General features: G+C 32.8%; 3 protein-coding genes across 12 annotated transcripts in view; 2 read left to right on the top strand and 1 right to left on the bottom strand.

Moving 5' to 3' along the window:
- LOC117916445 (vacuolar protein sorting-associated protein 26B-like) overlaps positions 1–7,719 on the top strand; it is a 39,818-nt gene extending 32,099 nt beyond the window's left edge. For all 4 annotated transcript variants that reach the window (XM_034832486.1, XM_034832487.1, XM_034832485.1 and 1 more), the window contains 5 exons: positions 1,308–1,374; positions 2,467–2,511; positions 3,085–3,140; positions 3,246–3,421; positions 7,096–7,719. In XM_034832486.1, coding sequence (XP_034688377.1) covers positions 1,308–1,374; positions 2,467–2,511; positions 3,085–3,140; positions 3,246–3,421; positions 7,096–7,274 — 523 coding nt within the window. In that variant the 3' untranslated portion in view covers positions 7,275–7,719. The remainder of the gene's footprint in view (positions 1–1,307; positions 1,375–2,466; positions 2,512–3,084; positions 3,141–3,245; positions 3,422–7,095) is intronic.
- Positions 7,720–12,043: 4,324 nt separating this feature from the next.
- On the top strand, positions 12,044–16,256 carry LOC117916679 (trafficking protein particle complex II-specific subunit 130 homolog). Of its 7 annotated transcripts, none has more exons than XR_004651583.1 (4): positions 12,044–12,607; positions 13,041–13,386; positions 15,625–15,693; positions 15,849–15,866. XR_004651583.1 is itself a non-coding variant. In XM_034832829.1 (4 exons), exons 1-4 carry the CDS (start codon positions 12,548–12,550, stop codon positions 15,871–15,873), a joined length of 240 nt encoding a protein of 79 aa, XP_034688720.1. In that variant the 5' UTR covers positions 12,044–12,547; the 3' UTR covers positions 15,874–16,256. The 7 variants fall into 7 exon arrangements, 4 of the variants coding, with proteins under 4 accessions (XP_034688720.1, XP_034688719.1, XP_034688717.1 ...); XM_034832829.1 differs by having other exon boundaries at positions 13,296–13,386; positions 15,625–15,688; positions 15,849–16,256; XR_004651584.1 differs by lacking the exon at positions 15,849–15,866 and having other exon boundaries at positions 15,592–15,842.
- Positions 16,257–17,454: 1,198 nt separating this feature from the next.
- Positions 17,455–22,511, bottom strand: LOC117916094 (pentatricopeptide repeat-containing protein At1g26460, mitochondrial-like). The gene is made up of 2 exons (XM_034831927.1): positions 21,804–22,511; positions 17,455–17,714 (listed from the first exon to the last, which is right to left on the bottom strand). Exons 1-2 carry the CDS (start codon positions 22,100–22,102, stop codon positions 17,699–17,701), a joined length of 315 nt encoding a protein of 104 aa, XP_034687818.1. The 5' UTR covers positions 22,103–22,511; the 3' UTR covers positions 17,455–17,698.
- Between the last annotated feature and the right edge of the window lie 87 nt (positions 22,512–22,598).

Below are 22,598 nucleotides of genomic sequence, written 5' to 3'. Positions count from 1 at the left end.
CTTCAAGGTCTATTTCCTAATTTCTTGTGATTTCTGGAAAAAGTGGCTTCTTTAACCTCATTGTAGATTTTTAACCTCTGATTTATTGAACAACATTATAATGTTCAATTTTTGATGCAGAGTGTTTAAGAATTGGTTTAGGCCTGGATGGAGCTAATGTTTAATTGGCAATGGAGCAATTGGGTTGTGGTTGTGTGCATATTTTCTTTTAACAGGTCTTTTGGCCTTGAATTATTTTTTTCTCCAGAAGCCTCTAATAGGTTATGATAGAACTTATTTTTTGGACTGAGTTCCCTTATTTGTATTCTAGTTGGGTGTGTGGATGCTGACTCTTGGAAAAAAAAACATGCATCTTCCATTACTGGCTCTGGACCTCACATCTTATTGCTGATAGCTCAAGCTCAGTCCATGTTAGTTCAGGCAATTCTAATGCTTAGTTGGCTATAAGGTTCAATGGGACCAATCACCATCTGATGCAGATTTCCCTATGAATCCAATCAAGCTTATGGTCCCCTGGTACACTGGCTCAGCCTTGATCCCATCACATCTCCTAAGGTAACAACAAAACCTCCCTCCAGTCCAATAAAATCATACTGATGGGAACACCTGAGAAGTCTTCAGTAATCAACATTCAGGAATATGAAAAGTAGTGAAGAATACCCAATAAAAAAAATAAAAGAAATCGATATCCATAGGAAAGGAATAGGAGTATATTCAAAAGAGACAAGCTACTGATTTTGAAATTGAAGAATTGTTTCTTAGATCATTTCTTATATGGGTGTCATGGTTTTCTTTTTTGTTTTTTTGTAACTTGAGTCAGGGTGGCGCTTGACTGCTTGGTTGTATCTTGCAGTTTTTGTCTTCCTTTTCCTCATCAACATCCATGTGTGCTGTGCTCTGTGTGTTCACTTTAATTATACCCCTTGGTGTCTTGTAATATATTTTTTTTTCTCAAAATAATAAAGAAAGGTAATCATACATCAAACTATTTTACCATGGTATAAATCTTGTTGAGTGCATTTGAAGCTGAACTTGTCAACATGAACGCTTCTTGATTGTTCAAATATAACCATTATGATGTATTAATATTTTATCCTGTTCTTTTTGCGAATGTTTGTCCTTGCTTTATTTTATAGTCTTAATTTTAATGTTTTTGACTGCTAAATGATTACAAAATCATGAAGTTGTAATTGTTGCATTGAATTTGAAACCATCAGGAATTGCAAAAGAGGGGGGGGGGGGGGGGGAGGAGGGGAAGGAAGTAATAGAACTGGGAGCTGAATTAAGCTTTTGTTGCAACCTTGCAGGTACATTTTAAAAGTGACAGTTGGTCGTAACTTTGTGAGCAATATAGTGGAGTACCAGGACTTTGTGGTAATCCATTTTTTTAGTCTGTGAGCTTACTGAGATTTTGTGCTATCATAATTGAGTTCATTATACCAAATGGCTAGTGTATTCCAAGTCTACCATCTTGGCTTATTCCTTTTTCACATTCCTGTTTTTAATATCCAATTGACTGTTTAAATGCTACAGAAGTGCTTTTAGATGTTAGCTCCAGGTCCATGCAATGGCTCTTCTAGCACTTTTTATAATCTTTCTTTCTTTTTCTTCATATGAAATTTATAGGCCTGGAAGGAAGGAGCTAATGCAACAGAATTTTGTTATTGAGTGAAAAACAAGTAATTTTTGTGCAGTTTGTAAATGGAAAAAAGAGTTTATTTGTACCACTAATATCTATTGTACTAAGGTTACAGTCTGAAATGTTTCACATTGAGTAGACAGTTATGGTCCTCAGACACCATAATTTCATTATTTATTCAGTATATACACAAATACTTAACAAAGCCTTGATCCCTACCACTTGGAATCAGCTATCCATGAACACTAGATGAATCTATATGCTTTACATTGTTCATATGTATCACAACCCTCCTTTATCTTGGCTTAGAATAGGCTGTGTAAATATAAGACATTAGACAAAAATAAGTGGAGTTTTTTTGGTACTTGTAAATAAATTTTAAATGAATAAGGGGCCTAAACCTATGTGTGTCCTTTTGTGTTTATGTAATTATTTTAGATGCATTAATATAGTTTCTGACTCTATTTATATACACATATAATTTAAAGTCATTAAGATTAACAATCAAGAAAGATAAGAGCTATTGTAACTGATTGTGGGTATTAGTTTCACTAGTTATGTTTCTGTTTTTTAGTCCTAGGATGAACTCAACTGCTCCATATTAATTTAGGAAATCTTTCAGCAACATGGATAGATGCAATATCATATCTGTCTATTTTGCTGTTGATAATTTAAAAGTTCTCATATCTGATATTTAAGTATATAAATATAAGGGTGTTGCAGAACAGTTTGAAATTCGAATATTTGTCAGTGTGTAGATATATAGAGTGGCAACAACAGTTGAAAAGACCTTTAAGTATTTTATTGTTGTCAATATTCTGCATCAGGTTCACAACTACACTCCACTGCCATCAATTAATAACAGCATTAAGGTCAGTAACAATATGTTTTATCTCCATATTTTGGTTTCTTGCTATTGTACCTTTATTTGTCATTAGACCGCCCTTTATGGTGGCAATTTCTATTTTCCTGGTACCATATCATTTTATTTCAAATTTCCAGTTAGAAATTACCATCTGCACTAGACAAAATCGCAAGCACATTAGTTGTCTTGCATATCTACTCATTCTGTGTTCAATACTTAGTTTTTGCTGCATTTCATTGTATCCATCTCCTTGGTTAACCTTATAACTGCATCTGTCCTAAGTATGCACTGTAGCCTTTGATATGGCTGTTTCCTGTTCAGATCGATTTTGTTATAGTGATACTGTTGATAACTCTTTGGAGACTCAGAACAAAATCACCAAATTAACATCTGTGATATGAACCAGAAATCTTGAGTAGGTTTCAGCCAATGAGTCCAGTTATCATGTCATATATTCCAGTTGTTCCCTTTTTAAGTTCATGGTTTTTTGCCTTCCTGTACTCCACAGGCAAATAGACACTAATTGTCCAATTCATTTTCTTTATTGATCACATGTCCTCACATTGATGTGTTATGTTAGATGGAAGTTGGAATTGAGGATTGTCTACACATTGAATTCGAATACAGTAAAAGCAAGTAAGTCTAAATGAAGCCCATGCTGGTATGGGCCAGTTTTTGAAAGATCCTTGTGTCCTTTGGGGCAAGTTCTCTTTATTTCCTTAATGAAGTCTAAATTTTTAGGTATCACCTGAAGGATGTTATCATTGGAAAAATTTATTTTCTTCTTGTGAGAATCAAGATGAAAAACATGGAGCTTGAGATTAGGCGTCGAGAGTCAACAGGATCAGGGCCTAATACTTATGTTGAGACTGAGACCCTCGCAAAATTTGAAGTGATGGACGGTGCTCCTGTCAGAGGTACGCAATCCCATTCATGTGTATCACAGATATACCATATTATTGCTGCTTTCTAATTCATTATTGTAAAATGAGTCTGTCATACAGTAGTGATGTTTCCATGTCAGAGTTTCTTTACAATTATTTGCTTGGATAGATCTTGCATGTTGAAGTCCCATCTTTATGGCCTGTGTTGGCCGTGTGCTTTCTGCTGTAGTATTGTTCTATGGCACCCATACTACTAGCTTTATTCAAATTATTTCTTTTTATTATTCCCCTGGCACTTTGTTTCTTTGGTAATCACGAAGTTCTCTCATACTAGATCTACTCATGGGATGGAAGGAAAGAGTTACCATCCCTCCTAAAGAATAGTAAAAGAATAAAATGGAAGTTATATTGGATCACTTTAGTTGGCAGGGTGGGGGTGGTATGGGGGTATGGTTGTGTGCATGTGGGCGGACAGAGTTAATTTACCAGTCTGTTTATGGGGGCATGCATTACTTTGCTTCCCTGAGCGTCTCTACTTTGTGACCTATATTATGCAGTTCACCTATGAGTCTCATCCATTCAGCAGTGGGTATATCATGTTTTACATTAAAATGACTCTATGCAAACAGGAATATTTGATTTATTTTTTTATTTTTTCATTTTATTTTTTTGGTGTTTCCCCTTTATTTCTGTTTTCATCTCTTTTTGCCTAGGTTTCATTCTTTTACATGAAAATGGCTCTATGCAAACAAGAACCTTTTTTTTTCACTTTTTTGGGTTGTTTTCCACTTATTATTTTTAGTTTTGTTTCTTTTTGCTTATGCTTCACTCTTATGTCATTTTAGCCTATAATGCAAAGATCTGATTGGTGTAGTCCCATAGATTTCAATTTTTACATGTTCCACTGGTAGCATCTTCTTTAAGTTGGATTTTCCCCGTTAGGACATGGCTTAATGGTAAAGGCGAATGTGGGCATAGGTGGAAGAGGCGCATGGTCTTGGGTTCAATTCCTACCACCAAGAACCCTTGGATTATCTAGTGTTGGCTGTGGTAGGCTGGTCAATCACCTTGGGATTTGGTAACCATGGGTGGGGCCAAAGGATCTTGCCATGGTGGGGTTCTCTGGTTATCAAAAAAGGGAAAAAAAAAAAAAAATATATATATATATATATATATATATATATATATATATATATATATATATAGGGTTTGGTTGACACTTGACCATATTTTTTTATACTTGTTTTAAAAAATTATTTTTAAGTTAAAAAAAAAAATAGCTTTTTAGTATTTTATAAACATAAGGGTGTTCGGCAGGTTATTTTTAGAAATGATTTTTTTTTTCTTTTTATAAAAACATTGTAATTTCAATTTATATACTATTAATCAAAATTTAATTCAAGTCTTAAATGAAAATAGTCTTGTAATTAAAATAAATTAAAAAATAAATATTGTTTAGTAAAATTTGAATAATAATATTATAATTAAATCATAAATTATATGTTTTTATTAAAAAAAAATATAGTATTTTAGTATATGTTATAAAAATATGGATATTAACATTTTCACAAAAGCATAATTGATTTTTTTCTTAAAAATAAATAATAATTGTTAATAATATTTTATTTAAAAAGAATCTAAAAAAAATGGTATTAAGGAATTTAAATTATTAATTATGTCTCACTTAACTAGTAATCTATTTACCCAATTAGAAAATTCCAAAAATATAGTTGTGTATAGGACAAATGGTAAAGTCATAACTCATAATATATCTATTTTGATCTATTATTTTTGTAGTGATTAGACCTATTTTGAAGTTCCAAATTAATTTTTAAAATTATTGAACTTGTTAATAAATTCATCCAAAGTGTCACTTGATTTGAAATTTATTTTTTAGTGAGAAAATTTATAAAAATATAATTATGTGTAGGAAAGCAATGATAAAGTCTTTGTGGATCAATTTTTATCCATAAATTTTGGTATTAGTTGGGTCAATATTTGAGTTTCAAATTATTTTTAAAAGTTACTAGACTTGTTAATAAATCCAACGTATTAAGTCTTGTTTGTTTTGGAGTTTATTTACCTAGTGAAAAATTTTACAAAAGTATGATTATATAAAGAGAAGAAACTAACCAAGTCATTCAAAATAAATTTTGGTTTCTAATGTTATTGCGTTCTGTGACTTTCTAGTACTATTAAATTAGTTTTTGAGTTTCAAATCATTTTTTAAAATTAATAAATTTTATGTATCAAGTATGGTTTGATTTCAAATTTATTTGTTTAATGAAAAATTTTAGAAAAGTTAAAGGAAATTTAAAAAAAAAAAACGCATGTAATTCAAAGGAAGATCATATTTGAAGATTTTCAGTATTGGTATTAGATTGTAGAAAGAATGATATTATGTTCAATTTTATTTGTTTTCATATTTTAAATTTTTTTTTTTATGTTTTCCTTTTGTTTTTAGAAACAGGTGAAAATAACTTCCGCTTGTTCTCTAAAAATTATTCTCTATTTCACTTTATTTTTAAAAACTAGAAATAGAACAACTGCCAAACAATGCTATGAATTTTTTAAAAACAACTTTCTATTTTTAAAAACAAAAACTATTTTTTAATCACATTGCCAAACAAGCTCATATATTTTCTTTAAAGTTGGATCATGCAGAACTATTTGTTGGCTTAAATTTTGGTAATTTTTCTTTTTTATAAAATCCAAAAATTTAAAGTTATGGAGAGAGAAAAAAAATGAAAGGAAAAAAGAAACCTTATTGGTGAATGTGGAAAGAGTAGTTTCCTTCCTCAAACAAATTTCAAAATGGTGAAAAATAAAAGCATTTACCATGAAGTCCTAGCTGAGAAGACAATCATACACATTCAATGTATTTTCCTTGTCTGATTAATTTTGATTTGTGACTGCGTTTATGTTAAGCATGTACCGATGTGAATATGCAGATGATATGCTGATCTTTATTAACCTTCTCCACATTTAGTAGCTTCCTAAAGGAGTACAATCTTCGATCACATTCAAAGCTTTCCTTTTCTTCTCTCTTTTTTTCTGAAGAATTGAACATTAATATTCAACAAACAAAAACCATACTAGTTTTGGAAGTCTTGAATTGTTGGTATATGATACATCTATGTGTGCATATGCATACATAATGTGCGAACACTTGTATATTTGTTGCATATTCACACTTGTATATTTGTTACAAATTTGAGTTTAGTATAAACTTTAATTCCTTTACTTTCTGTGTAAACATAAGAGAGCAGTTTTCATTTTCTAACATGTAAATTTATTTTGTTTGATTTTTTTTTTTTCCGGCTAAACTTTATTATGAAATCATTCTTTTTCTAGCCTTAAAGGCTGTATTTTCTTTTTTCTTTTTTTTTTTTCTCCAGGGAATTAAGAAAATACAGCCTAGTCATTTGCATCTGAATTTTCCTTAGGATTTTCCCCTTGTACCATACCTGAATCTTTATTAGCCGGCAGTTCAACTCATGCTTTACAGATTAAGTAGCCCTAATGTCTTACGTTGGGCTTTGCTGTTTAGAATTTTCTATATGCTTTTCCTGTAGTAGACACAAAAATTTGATGAAATTAGATGGTATATCTCATTAGTACCAATATTTGTTCCTCTTGGATTGTGCTTGATGATGGGTCCATTTAGATGAAATTATCTCAGCTCCAACAATTTTTTGCCCTTACAGGAGAATCAATTCCAATCAGGCTGTTCCTGAGTCCTTATGAATTGACCCCAACATATCGCAACATCAACAACAAGTTCAGTGTGAAGTACTTTTTGAATCTTGTTCTAGTGGATGATGAGGATCGTCGGTATTTCAAGCAGCAAGAAATCACAGTATACCGCCTTCTTGAAACCTCTTGATTCTGCATTCAGTTCCGAGGAGCTCAAACATATTCCCATGAAAAGAAAGGATCAGTATGCACCTTAACTGACAACTGCAGTGGCTTACTCTGTTGGATCCTTTCCTGTATTCACATGATCTATAAGGGATTTAGTTCTGTTGTCCAAACCAACAGTGCTTACATTGGCCAGCCTCCTTTTATCAAAAGGGCATGCTATGTTGCAGTGCTTGTTGGACTATCTGTTTCGTCTTTTACCTAGGGCTTGTTCAGTACTTGGAAATGGAAATTTAAAGTGGGATTTGAGATTTTTTTTTTTTTCCTTTTTTCATGACTGAGTTCTTGAAGCTTATTCTTTTAAACAAATTATATCATACAAATGGTCAATTGTGAATCGTCTTGATGTATGTGGAATATTTGACCGCCAATTATCAAATGTTATGATGTTCATTTTCCGCTGGTAGGAATGGTCTGTTGTGAGTCTTGTGACCTATTTAGATAGATGCTTCCTGAGTTACTTTTCTTCGCTGTTTGTTTGGTTGCTGAGAAACTTACAGGGAAAAAAAAGAATGGTAAAGGAGAAAACAATATTTTGAACCCTATGCTTCATATGGTTTTGCTCTCCAAGGCATCAATAACTTGAAGCAATTGGACCATGTGGTACCAGGCACATTTTAGATTGAATATGTTGTGGTTTTTGCTTTATTTGCTTTTCATGAATCCATTGCACTACCCAACTGGTCTCAGGAAAAGAAGTAGAAATACACTACAATGCCACACTAATCGGAACCATAGATTCAAAAAATGTTCAGCTCTAGGTACTCATTAGAGTAATCCAATTGGTCAGGACGAACACTGAAAAATGTGGTCCCAGTAAGTGACATATGGTATTGGGTTTGAATCCTATTACTAATGATACCCTAAATTTATTCGGTGCTAGTTGTTACAGGTAATCAACATTCTGAGATTTGGGTTCCTATGGAAAGTCCAAAGGGCTTGACTATGAAAAATTACTTGGTTATCAAAACAAAAAATTGTTCTTTAGATGATTATATAATAGGTGATGGAAAATGGAAATGTGAGTCAGTTTCATTTTCATTTGTTAATATATTTGAATTATATTTTGTTTAAATGACAATGGGAATAAAAATTTCATTACTACAAAAATCAAATTTCACGATCTTGATTCCTTTTTTTTCCTACTCGGCATTGTGATTTATTTTCATGTTCATCCAATTTCTGTTTTTATTTTTACATATCACAATGTTTTAGAATGTCAAAATAGAGAATGGGAATAAAAAAAATCATTTTCACTCCATTTATTAACATGTTAAGATTGAATTTTATAATAAAAATAGGAATAAAAAAATGTTAATATAGAAACCAAATCTTCATTTCATCATGATTTTGATTTCTCTTTTCGACATAAAATTATCATTCACCTACATCCCATTTTACTTTCATTTCTATTATCGCATAGCAGAGATACAAAATTGAGTTATATATCCATGTTTTAAAAATCAGGCCGCCCAATCCAACCAGTTGAACCATCAACCAAAGTATGGTCTGATTCGGTCCAACATTTGATTCGGAGTACACTTTGAACCGACGTTGAATTAAACAGACCAACGGTTGGACCGATCTACTGATTCTAGGTTGGTCCTTTTTTGCCCTCCATGAAAAAGTATGAAGAAGCCCAGGGGATCCGAAGCTCACCTCATTATAATAACGTAATTATTTTTAAATTTTTAAATACTAATTAATATGAAAAAGTATAAGTAAAATAAATTATAAGTAAATGAATTTTCTTCTATTTTGATATATTTCCTCACATTTAAATATTATACATATTTTTATTTATAAATTTTTAAATATTAATATGTTTATATTCATAATTTAAGTTTGATAATATTAACAACGAAAAATAAATATTATTATTTCAAATTTTTATAATTTATTTTTAATTTTAATATATAAATTATATATTTATTACTTAATCGGTTCGATCACAATTCAATTATTGGTTCGACTATTTAACTTTGAATCGATAACTTTTCTAATTTAATGACTTATCTAATTCTAAAAACATTGGTTAATAATAGCTACAAGTATTTTCGTCTCTCTCCCAAATGCCTCTAATACTTGTAAACAAGATTTAAAATTTTGGGATATCAACAATCCTCGACACAAAATTTGCAACCGAAAGCTTTGATGGGATGAAAAATCACCAAAATATCAAGAAAAAAAAATCGTCAATATATCAGTAAAATCCGATAAAATCGCCAAAAAAAATCGACTAGTGAAAAGTGCCATCAAAAGCATCAAAAAAATCGACGATAAATCATTCATCCCTATTCCACCTTGATCCAATGACTTGATTTGAAAATCTTCTAATCCAATTACCCATATTCCACCTATGTTTTTGTAAAGGTATCCAACAATCAAATTTGTGATATGGTGGAAAATGAATCTTGACTTGATCCAACGGCTAGAAAATGTTCACAATGGCTAGATCAAGATCTAATGGCCAGATTTTCCAAATTTCAATCCAACGGTTAGAATTAATTTACAGCAATTACTTGACCATCCAACAGCTAGTTTAACAAAAAAAAATTATAAATACCCAAAATTCATTTCATTTCATTTCATATACAAGTGAATTAAAAGCTTCTTGATCTTGTATTGCTTTTTTTTTTCTCAAAAAAATTTAATTTTGGGAATTTGATGTTGAAGTCATGGATTAACTTCAAATCAAGACTAATTAATGCATGTTTTCGCTTTTCATAATATTTATTTTTATATATGCATAGTTCAATTTTATTCTTCATTAGTAATATCATATTATGAAGCATACATATGATATAGTTTAATTGATATTACCTAATTAATATGTTTTCAATTATTTTAAAGAAATTAAATTTTATTAATTTCATATTAAAAGTAAATAAATATTAGTTTCATATTGAAATTAATTATAATGATTTGTCTATATATATAATTTTAATTTCAATTTCAATTAGTAATGTTAATTATAAAGTTTAATAACAATAATAAATTAACTTAGATGTTTAATTTTAATAATTGTAAATTAGTTTCATATATGTAAAATTTAATATAACATGTATGCACAATCCAATTTTAATTTCAATTTCAATTAGTAATGTTATTTATAAAGTTTAAGAACAATAATAAATTAACTTAGATGCTTAATTTTAATAATTGTTAATTAGTTTCATATATGTAAAATTTAATATCACATATATGCATAATCCAATTTTAATTTCAATTTCAATTAGTAATGTTACTTATAAAGTTTATGACTAATAGCAAATTAACTTAGATATTTAATTTTAATAATTGTAAATTAGTTTCATATGAAATTTAAATTTAGCATTTGTCTATTCAATATCACATATATGCATAATCCAATTTTAATTTTAATTTCAATTAGTAAGGTCACTTATAAATTTTATGAATGATAGTAAATTGACTTAGATGTTTAATTTTAATATTTGTAAATTAATTTCTTATGAAAATTAAAATTTTAGTATTTGTCTATCAATATTATATATTTGCATAGTTTAATTTGCTACTTTAAATTTAATATTAATTTTATATTCAATTTAAAATACATGTTTAGAAAATGGCTAATGGAAGTGCAAGTGCAGGTGGAAGCGGTGTGGTGGGCCAAAATCCTACTTGGAAATATTATACACCTTTGGAGGGGAACAAAAATGGAATAATATGCAACTACTCTAGTTTGACGATAAAAGTGATGAAATCATTTTGAATTTTGCCTATCAAATACATATCCTCATTCAAATACCAAAAAGTGTCTTAGAGTACCTCACAAAGTGAAATAAAAGATAAGACAACTTTTGCATAAAAATAATAATAATAAATAAATAAATAAAGGCAAAAGTGAAGAGAGCTAGCTACACATATAGAAAAGATTTGAGCTGAAATGTGGAACACAATGGGAGAAAGGCATAAACATGTTCATACTTACAATCAATATTATCAAAACTCCATATCTTGGTACAAATATTGTCTTCAACAAGATGGGATCTCTTCATTTAACAATGCAATGTAACCGCACTTCATTTTGGTACTAAAAGACTATTGCAGTGTAACATGCATAAATTTCTCTCATTGAATGAAATCAAATATTTCTTATTTTGATTCTAAATATGCACTTCCAAAATTCATATTTTATATCCTTAAAATTAAAATATTAATATATCTGTATTTACCAATATTTTTATATTTGACCATATCTATATCAATTACACTTACAAAATAACTTTAACATGTTTATTCTTGCTTATTTTATCATTCCTTGAAGTTTTTCCAAACATTTCCATGAATTTTATATAGTTTCTGCTTCATCGATATTTTATTGATATTTTCGATATATCCATAAAATTTAAGTACCAATATATTTGTATTTATCAATATTTTCATTCTTACTTGCAAAAAGACCACCACTTAACAAAGGATGATATGTAAACAAACAATTTCCCCTTTTTTTTCAAGGGAGAATTGTGTTTTGGGCCCAACTGGGCCCAAAAATTAACAAATGGTTCATATATGTTACAGAATTAAGCCCAACACCCAGACAAAGTCTCAAAATTGATAAGAAGGCTATACAATTTATAATATGCCGAAAATGCCCTTTGCTGGCTAATGTAAAAAAAAAAAACAAAATCCATGTTGGATTTGCAATTCGTTTTCCCCAAAATTGAGAGGCGTTTTCACATTCCTGAGTTTTCCCTCGTTTCCGTCCAAAGAATGCCCTAATCCTCTCTTCATCTGGAGTTTGCCGACCATCCGATTAAAAACAAAATCGACGTTGGATTTCCATTTCGTTTTTCCCAAAATTGAGAGGCGTTTTCACATTCATGAGTGTTCCCTCGTTTCCGCCCAGAGAATGCCCTAATCCTATCTTCATCTGGAGTTTCCCGACCATCCGATTTTAGGTGTAAACAGTGGAGTTTTTCATCTCTGTCAATCCATTGGTGTCGACGATCACCACCGGATTTGGGTTCTACACAGGATGAAGCCAAGGCACCACAACCAGAGAGTGTGTTGAACATCAGATATGGAATTGCTGGTAATAGAACAATCGGAGCTCATACGCTTGTCACTGTGGAACCTGCTGGATCTGAGGGTTCTACACAGGATTTAATCTTCAGGAGTGCTCTTGTTTTACAGAGACCTGTGATGGATCCGTGCCTTGCAGTTGGTTTTCTTCCTCTTTCTTCAGGAGGCCTTAGAGTTGGGTAGCTAGTAACCATGAAATGGAGAGTTGAAAGGTTGAAGGATTTTGATGAGAATGCAGTTTCTCAAAACAATGTAAGTGAGAGAACTTTTCATTCTAGATTACTGCTCAAAATGATTGATTAATTTAGGACACCAGGTGTTCCTTTGGTACTTAGGGTTTAACTTTGAGAGCATGATCACTCTCAAGCTAAGTCTGTGCCATGCTGTGGTAAATCATTGCCTTAGTCATTTCATTTGTGAAAAAAAAGGCTTATCTATTAATCTCCTCCTATTCTCTTTTCAAGTGAAGTATCCTTAAATACCCTGATGTTTCACATTTTTTCCGACTTTGCTAAAGTAAACTAAGTTGTCTGTGGCATCCTAATTTAATTTTTTTCATCAAGATAATTATATTTTTAGTTAAAAACTAGTTCTAGCACTATTTTTTAATTGGTTAACACTAGCTCCAGCACTCGATCCATGAAAGTCTTAATGCTCTATTCACAATATGAAATTTTTTTCCCAGGGTAACACTAGCTCCAGCACTTGATCTATGAAAGTCATAATGCTCAGATCACAATATCCGAAGTTCTTTTACCTGGGTTCAATGTTAAGAAAAATTAGATAGTAACTCAAGTTGGGGTATTTTGTGTTTGCTGTTAAAATCTAAAACTGTGTTTGGGTATTATCCTATTACTTACTGTAAGGGATATGTGACTTTAAGAGGAACTCTTGTGCACATTTTTCAGACGGATGACATAACCCTTTCCTTGTGCAACAGGATGAGGTATTATACGAAGGCAATGCAAATTCTGAGAATTGGATGATTGTCGGGAGGAAGAGAGGCCATGTATCACTCTCAACAAAGCAAGGTTATTGAATTACTTTTTATTGACTTGTGGGTTTTTGTTAAAGGAAATCGTCATAGGATCTTATTTGTACTTAGCATTTTTTATGACATGTTAAATATCTCTTTTACTGTTACAAGTTCGAGGATAGTTATTTCTATTTTGTGCATGCCACTGATGACCGGATACGTACATCCCCCAAAGCTTGGGCTTCCAAACGTTGATGAGGCAAATATAAGTTGTAACCCTGCTGGTCCCCACCTGGTCTGTGTTTTGCCTCCTATTTTCAGCTCTTCTTTCTGTATTCCAACATGATTACTCAAGTTCATCATCCATTTCCATTATGGTTGGATCGGGGTTTTTCTTTTCTTTTCTTTTCATTTCATTTCATTTCATAAAAAAATTATAATGATAGATATAGATATTAGATATTCGATTTTTGTTTAACGTTGAGATTTGTAAATCTGTAATTTTACCCCCAACAGCCCACTAAGATCCACACCTCCCAACTGCTTGGTGGTTGATTGTATTTTTGTTTGCTTTTCAATTTTCAGAAAATCAAGAGAACTCTCATTTGAATTGAATTTGGGTTGGGTAACTATCTGGGTGTTTGAAACATCTGTGAGTGGTGTAATTTCCTAGCTTATGTACAGTGGAACTTTGGACTGTTACAATGTTGTAAACAGGAACAATTTTCTTCTTAGTTGATTTTTTTGTTGTCATTCTTCTCTGTTTTCATTTTCTTTTCCAGTGAGGATTGATTATTGACTCTTTGGGTTAAAGAAGTAAGCTAGTTGATGGCTCATTTCCTTGTTTATGGTGTTATATGCATAAACACATATATTCTACCTAAGCATGCTGTGCACATACATATATGGAAAGAGCTCATGTTTCTGCAAACTTTTAACAACTAAAATGAACATATGGTTTGTGGTTTTAGAAATTCTGTTTTGAACCTTCTTTTCGGAAAAATACATGTGTGAGACATGAGCACAAGAAAGTGTTTTAATACTCGTTTTGAATAGATGCATAAATATATGTACTTGCATGCTTACTACATATATAGAAAGGAATCTTGTTTCATCAGAACTTTTGATGGCTAAATGAATTTATGTGTTGTGGGTTTTAAATTCTGTTTGAGGGGCAAGATATCACCTCAAGAAGCATAAAAATACCCCTTTTTGAATAATACCACAATTAATGAGTAAAATGCATTTTAATTGACATCCTAACTAGAAGGTTGGTCGAGTCTTGGGCTCCAAATGAGGCACAATCACTTTGATCTGCTGAACTTACAAGATATTTGCCTTTGCCTTGACATTGGATGTGATAATGCTGCAAAATTATTCCTCCCTCATGATCTTAAGTGTTTGGAAGTAAAACTATGAAAGAGGCTGGGTTTTCCCAAACTTAAAATTTTAGTGCTGAATATCAGGACTCAATTTCAGTGTTTTTCGGTGGCTACTCCTCATATCAAGAGGACCTCTATGCTTGGTTTTGTTAGAAATATTGTATATGCATCAAGTACTACAATATACTAAAATCTTCCTTCAAATTTTTATGTATTGTTGTATGGTATATGGTATGGGGTTGTTGATTCTTGTTTTTATGTATTGCCCTATTTATAGGCACGATGCACTATTTTGGAATTTTTCTTATTTAGAGTTGCTTTCAGTAACCAACTTAATTGAAAGTGCACTTTGAATGTCGTTTCTTTTTAGTTGTTATTTAATTCCATCTCTGTGTCTACATTATCGAGCATTTCTTATTTGGAGCCTCATTAAGGATGACAATTTCTATTACATTATTTTACGTATTAGGGTGACAAATTTTTTTTTTCAATAAAGCGAGATTTCCCCTATATTTATTTCTAAGTTGTGAATTAGTCCTGTTATCGCATTATCTTCTAGTTGCACCTATTTCAATGTGCCATCAATTTCTAAGACGTCATAAAAATTGTCTTTCAATTTGTCCTCAATTAGATATACTTGTTACACACGTTGTCCATATGGTTATTATCTAGTAATTTATCTGGTTGCCGATTGGATAATCGATCATACACGTGTTTGCTTCCAAACTGTAAGCGTTTTCCTAAAATGCCATATTGTTATGTATTTCATTTATTTTTTCCTTACAACTATGATTATGGAACACCATTACCAAATTAATCAAACAGATTAATTGTCGAAATAGTCAATTGACCTTTCCCTTTATTATTAGTTTCTCCAGGTCATCAATAACTGCTATAACACCCATTTCCAGGTGCCCGTTCTTCCAAGGTTGAAGCTTACAACAATCATTTCATTCTTCTATGGCCACTACGGAGGTGATGTACGCTAAAACTACTTGTTACTTTACACATTCAATCCATCTGAATCACATTACAATTTGGTTATCATTGCTATATTGTTAATAACTTCTAATCAATTTTCTTTTAACTAGTTTGAAATTAAATTTGCCTATGCTAATTCGTTAACATGTGACAGGAAATCTTGGAGAAGTACTATGTAGCAGAATGCGCAATAAATTCATATCAAAAAGGCATTCAGCAGCAGCTTGGCATCATGCATGGTCTGATCCATAGATTGGATGCTCGAAGAGAAAGAAATGTACATTCCCCTACTACTGGTCACTCGGGCTATGCAGCAGATGACTTTCCTGAGGCCGAGCATGATTCACCCTATGCCCCATATGACATGCCATTCCATCACACTGAAGAAGTACCAGACACTCCTATTCGGCATCCACCTATTATTGGGGCTCGTATGAAGGAGCTTACTGTTGTCAGCGATTTTGTTTGTGTTGCAAAACTGGGACATATATATTTTGTATTAGTATATGTATATTCAGAGTAGTGTCATATTGCTTGCAAATGTTTTTTATTTCGTTTTAATTTGGGTTCAATATATATATATATATATAAGAAAAAATATTTCATTCTCTCATGAAATGTGAGTTCTCAAAATAGTTTTAAAACTGATAAAATTTTTGAATTAATAACTATTAAAAAAATTAACAAATTTGCATATTTTGGAACTCTTTTATTAGTGAGTTGGCATACTTGGATTAAATTCATAAATGTGTACCATTGGTTGAAGTAGTTGCTGACTTCCTAAAAACAAGTTTTGATATATTTCCTAATAAGAGGAAAAATCAAATGAAGGCTTAAAGAGGAAAAATATAATCAAATTAATTAAATTGACAAGGGAATTAAATTAATTATGAGCTACCCGTAGATGGTCGACCAGGGATGGATCCGGTCGACCGGTTACCATCGATCGGTCGACATCCGGTCAACGATATTCATAGCAAGCAAAAAGGGCAACAACCGGTCGACCAGTTATCATAGACCGGTCTATGACCGGTCAACGGCCGGACGATGATCAGTCGACTACCGGTCGAGGCTAAGTATGTGCTGTCAGGTCTCTGTCCATGAAATAAATACCGGGCGACTGGATATCGGTTTGCAGTCGCGAACTGCTCGCCGATTCTGGCAGAAACCAATATAACGCATCCATAAGCATCCTCTTCCCGGTTGAAGTGAACTGTTGGACTCTTAGAAGCCGAACGTGCTCCGATCGGGTACGGGTGAACTAAAATAGTTAGTTAACAAATAATGTTGGTGAAACGGGTATGAAACTGGTTGACCTTTCTATAGTACCGGCTGAGTTTGACATTTATCTTTATTACTCTTTAATTAGTAACTGCTTTATTACATATTCATAATTAAAGTTTTGCAAACATATAGTACTACACAATATTGACTATAAAAATTATGTAATAAATATGAAGATGTACATATAAAATGATATAGATATATAAATAGTAAATAATTAATGAAATGAATTTAATATTAAAAATATGGGCTATGAAATTATCTTAACAAACATGATTAATGTATTTAATGACTTAATAAAATTATCAAGTAAAGAAATTCTTCAGCAAACTTGGAGAATGACATGAAATGAGAATGAGCCATTATTTGTCCAACAACCAATATAAACGGAGGAAAAACAAAATTTAAAAACAAGAAACATGTGCTGATAAATTGCGAAATAACCAAAATTTAAGTTCAATACATTGGAATTTTAATTGGAATGAAATGCATAATTACATATCCCGAAACGTATATGATACTATTTGATGAAAATAGTTATAATGTAAAAACTTAAAAGAAGGTTGGTATCTTATTATCCAACTCTTAACATAGATTGACTTCCTATAAAATAAACTATCTTAATCATCTAGACTTCTCTATTTTTCTCTTCTCATCTTTCATTTGATGTTAAACCTCTTATTTTGAAGTATTTGTATTAATCGTGACAAAGCTCCCACTTCAAGAATCAACCCACCTGCACACATAAAGGGAAAAACAATTAGTTCAAGGATAAAAGATCATTTATTTGCTTCATCTAAAAACGAAAAGGAAAAGGTGCAATTCGACACCCTCATGTACTCGTTTGAGTTCTCCTATTATCTGTCACTCCATATTGTGCACATAATTTTCCATTTATGCAGAGTCATAAATCCGTCTTACAAACAAAAGAAGTGAACATACTCATAATTTAAGAATATTGGAAGGATAAAAATTAAGAGAAAATAAACCTCTAAAGCCATAGAATGTGAATTAACTATCTGATTTTGCATGAAGCTGTTGAATTAATACCTCAAGATATTTGTCCTCACATCAACATCAAATGAGAGTTTTTCATAAAGGCAACAAACTGGCCTATTGAAATTATGTGTTGTTACCCAAGATAACAAGGCGAATAGAGGGAGATAGAAAATGTTTGTCATAACACTTACCAACAATAAGTAAACACCACCATCAACGAATTTTTTTCAAAAAAAGTTGAAATCCTTCAATGTAGGTGGGGTTGTTCACACTTGTACAGTTAGCACATTTGGATTGTACAGTTAGTGGAAATGGCTTGTACAATTATGCAATCCACCAAAGGGACGACCGAACAAGTGCATATGGGTGGGGCAACAATGTTTCCATTATCGTGATAAGGAAAAGGAGGAAAACTTAACCCTCATTTCGGTTCCTACGCCTAAGTAATGTGGGGGAGCTAAAGCAATGAACTAACATTGTACAAATAAAATAATATACGTGGAAGGAGTGTGTTGTCAACCGATATGTGTGAGGAATGTTCACGACGAGTGGAAAATGTTGATGACTAAGTTCTTCAAAATCACTTGAAATACCTTAAGATACACACCCTTGTACACCCTTGTACATTTAGTACATTACCATTGTACACTTGGTGTAAAGGCCTTGTACAGTTGGAGCAATTCCACTTAAATACAACTGAAGGAGTGCATATGGGCGGGTTAACCACATTCCAAAGAAATGGCTAAGTGAAAAAGGGGAAAATGAAACCCAATTTAGGTTCCTATGCAACATAAGTTTGCTACCACAAGGCATTTGAATGTGTACGAAGGGAAATGAGGAATGATTGTGAGGGATGCCCCCTAGCAAAAAAATAAGGAAATGAGTAGCAAATTTTTTTCAAAAAAAGTTGAAATCCTTCAATATAGGTAGGGTTGTACACACTTGTACAGTTAGCACATTTGGATTGTACAGTTAGTGTAAATGGCTTGTACAGTTATGCAATCCACCAAAGGAACGACCGAACAAGTGCATATGGGTGGGGCAACAATGTTTCCATTATCGTGGATAAGGGAAAAGGAGGAAAAACTTAACCCTCATTTCGGTTCCTACGCCTAAGTAATGTAGGGGAGCTAAAACAATGAACTAACATTGTACAAATAAAATAATATACGTGGAAGGAGTGTGTTGTCAACCGATATGTGTGAGGAATATTCACGACGAGTGGAAAATGTTGATGACTAAGTTCTTCAAAATCACTTGAAATACCTTAAGATACACACCCTTGTACACCCTTGTACATTTAGTACATTGTCATTGTACACTTGGTGTAAAGGCCTTGTACAGTTGGAGCAATTCCACTTAAATACAACTGAAGGAGTGCATATGGGCAGGTTAACCACATTCCAAAGAAATGGCTGAGTGAAAAATGGGAAAATGAAACCCAATTTAGGTTCCTATGCAACATAAGTGTGCTACCACAAGGCATTTGAATGTGTATGAAGGGAAATGAGAAATGACTGTGAGGGATGTCCCCCTAGTGAAAAAAAGAAGGAAATGAGCAACGATTGTTTTAAAAAAAAGTTGAAATCCTTCAATATAGGTAGGGTTGTACACACTTGTACAGTTAGCACATTTGGATTGTACAGTTAGTGTAAATGGCTTGTACAGTTATGCAATCCACCGAAGGAACGACCGAACAAGTGCATATGGGTGGGGCAACAATGTTTCCATTCTCGTGGATGAGAGAAAATGAGGAAAAAATGAACCCTCATTTCCGTTCATACGCATAAGTAATGTAGGGGAGATAAAACAATGAATTAACATGGTAGATATCAAATAAAATGCATGCAATGAGTATGTTGTCAACCAATAAGTGTGAGGAATGTCCCTCACGATTGGAAAAAGTAAATGAGCAAGTTCTTAAAAATCACTCGAAATCCCTTAAGATACACACCCTTGTACACCCTTGTACAGTTGGTGTACATGTCTTGTACAGTTGGTGTAAATGCCTTGTACAGTTGCAGGAATTCGACCTACCTACAACTTAAAGAGTGCATATGGCCAGGTTAACCACATCCCAATGTCATGGCTGACTGAAAAGGGGGAAAATGAAACCCAATTTACTTTCCTATTCATCATAAGTGCGCTAACTAATCCCCACAGCTCACCGTCTCCACCATACCCATTTATTGCCTACACTATACAGCCAACAACCAGATTATAAAGTGAAGAATTTTCAAACAGGTGAAATGCCATTTAATAGGAGATCTTTTCGAAAATATTCACTGTAAGTTTCTTCAATTTACTTACCTCATGCTTCATTCCTATGACCCAAGATGGATATGATCAAATCAAAATGTGAGAGAAAATAATTTACACCCACCGTCATTTGGATTTTGAAATGATGATGATGATAAAATAGATGCAAGGCTTTTCTGATTTCTGACTTGCTCACAACCCTCGCCCGCCGAAGAAATCGGTTGGGGACATGCAGCAGCAACTCCCCACACCATATATCATGACAAAACCTAACTCTTCGCCAATCACCCAAAGAGAAGGAAATGAACCTCATGAACTCATCCCACCCCTGATTGATGCTCTTCCATGAATCTTTACCATTGAGAGCTCTTCACTAAGTCAATAATATGTACTTCATTGATAATATCCAACCATTACAGCCAACATCTAACGTAAACAGGTTTCACCATCTTTTGCAAGACACTTTGACTACATTTGGCTGACATGATAGGATAATATATACATATCCTAAAGATCATTGTCAATGTAGAATATGATGTTCTTGGATATTATATTGGATAGAAACGATATTCTAGTTCATTATATCCAATCAGAGATGTTATAATATGCTCATGTTTGATTTGTAGAAGAAATGAAAAATAAGAAGGAAAATATATTGCATATTCGTATTCGATATTTTTTAAAATAAAAAATATACCAAGTGCCATTAAAAAAATGAAGAAAATGGATGAGAGGAATGAATTTAGGATCCATGGGATGTATATTTTTTATTTTTATTTTTGATAGGCAGATCCATGGAATGTATATATCTCATGAGATTTAAAAAAAAAAGTTGGATAAATTATCTCATCACTTATCATATCCTATTAGTTGAACATAAGATATGAGAAATGACGAAATCTTTGATTATTATAAGGAATAATCGAGAGGTTTACTTATCTTATCCTATTTCTTATCACCAATAAGAGTTTCTCTAAACCATTTTATCAGCCACCTTCATAAATATTTCTTTATGGCCAATCTCCCAAGCATGAAGCTAATCTTGTTTTGTAAATTCTTGTCCCATATCTTAGCCTCAACTCAAACAGTAATTAAATCTTGCCATTAATGAAGCCTTAATAAATAAACTATTTTATCGGTCACCTTCATAAATTTTCTTTATGGCCAATCTCCCCAAGCATGAATCTTATCTGGTTTTGTAAATTCTTGACCCATATCTTAACCTACGGAGCTTTAACAAATCCATGGCATCTAATAACAATTTTACGTGAAAATTAAAATGGAAAAATCCATGCAAATGTCTTAGGTACCAAGTTCATTTTCATTCTCCACTAATCAAGCGTATCATATTCAAATTTTGTGTATGCAGTTTCCCAGGAAAAAAAAGTTCAATGATAATTTGTTTTCCAGAAGGAACAACCTTAATTTTCTGGAAATGGGGTAAGTGAAAGAGAATTCTGACGTTCCATTTTCAGAAATAGACAAAAATCAACATTAATACTAAAACATTTCTTGAAAAACAATAAAAACAACACTGCGAATATAAGCGGAAGAAAAGAATCCTAACCGTTGAAACAACTTCTCGACGGCCTCGGTCTCTCTGGCTTGATACATTGCCTTCAACACTAAATTAAACGACGCCGTATTAGGAATGATGGCGTAGTCCTCCATCTGCGCCACCAGATCCAGCAGCAGCTCCCTAGCCGAGGCGCCGATCATCAATTTCGCCCTCAAGTAATGGTTATACAAGTTCACATCCGGCTTATTCGGCTTCCCATTCTTATCAAGCGACCTAATCCAAAACTCGAACAGCTGATTCATATCCGCCCACCGCTGCGACGTCATCCAGTTGGCGAACACGTTCATCAGACTCGGCACATCCAGCGTCTACGACAGCGCCTGCAGCCGTGACGAAGAGGACTGGTGCAGAAATCCTAGAGGAATGATGGACTAAGCCTGGGGGATGGGGCTTTGCCAGTTCTCGTTGTAGAGCGGGCTCCCTGAGGCAGGGTTGGGAGGAAGTGGAGTGGGAGATGGCGGGGGAAGGCTGGGCTCGGCGAGTTGGGGTTCCTGGGAGAGGAATGTGAAGGTGGAAATGGAAGCTTTAAAGGGATTGTTGTGGTGGTTTAGGGTTTTGAGGAGGGTTTTACGGGCTCTGGAGAGGATCGCCATTTGGGACGCCATTGATAAGCTCCACTCAGTTCAGAGGTTTCATCGAGAGTACTAACAGAAGCGAAGGTGACATGGCATTTCACATTTAACACAATTCTCCCTTTTAATTTACAGTAATCTGAGTTGGAAATTTGAAGGGTATATAGGTCACTCAATATCTCATAGCCTTTCTATTAATTCTGTAACATAT

This window comes from Vitis riparia, chromosome 6 (assembly GCF_004353265.1).
Source record: "Vitis riparia cultivar Riparia Gloire de Montpellier isolate 1030 chromosome 6, EGFV_Vit.rip_1.0, whole genome shotgun sequence".
NCBI classification, from domain to species: domain Eukaryota; kingdom Viridiplantae; phylum Streptophyta; class Magnoliopsida; order Vitales; family Vitaceae; genus Vitis; species Vitis riparia.
Note: the sequence above shows the minus strand (reverse complement) of the source record. Positions and strands in the feature narration are given on the sequence as shown.

Excerpts from the sequence above, each read along its gene's own strand:
- LOC117916094 (XM_034831927.1), bottom strand. The coding sequence starts at position 22,102 with ATGAACGTGTTCGCCAACTGGATGACGTCGCAGCGGTGGGCGGATATG.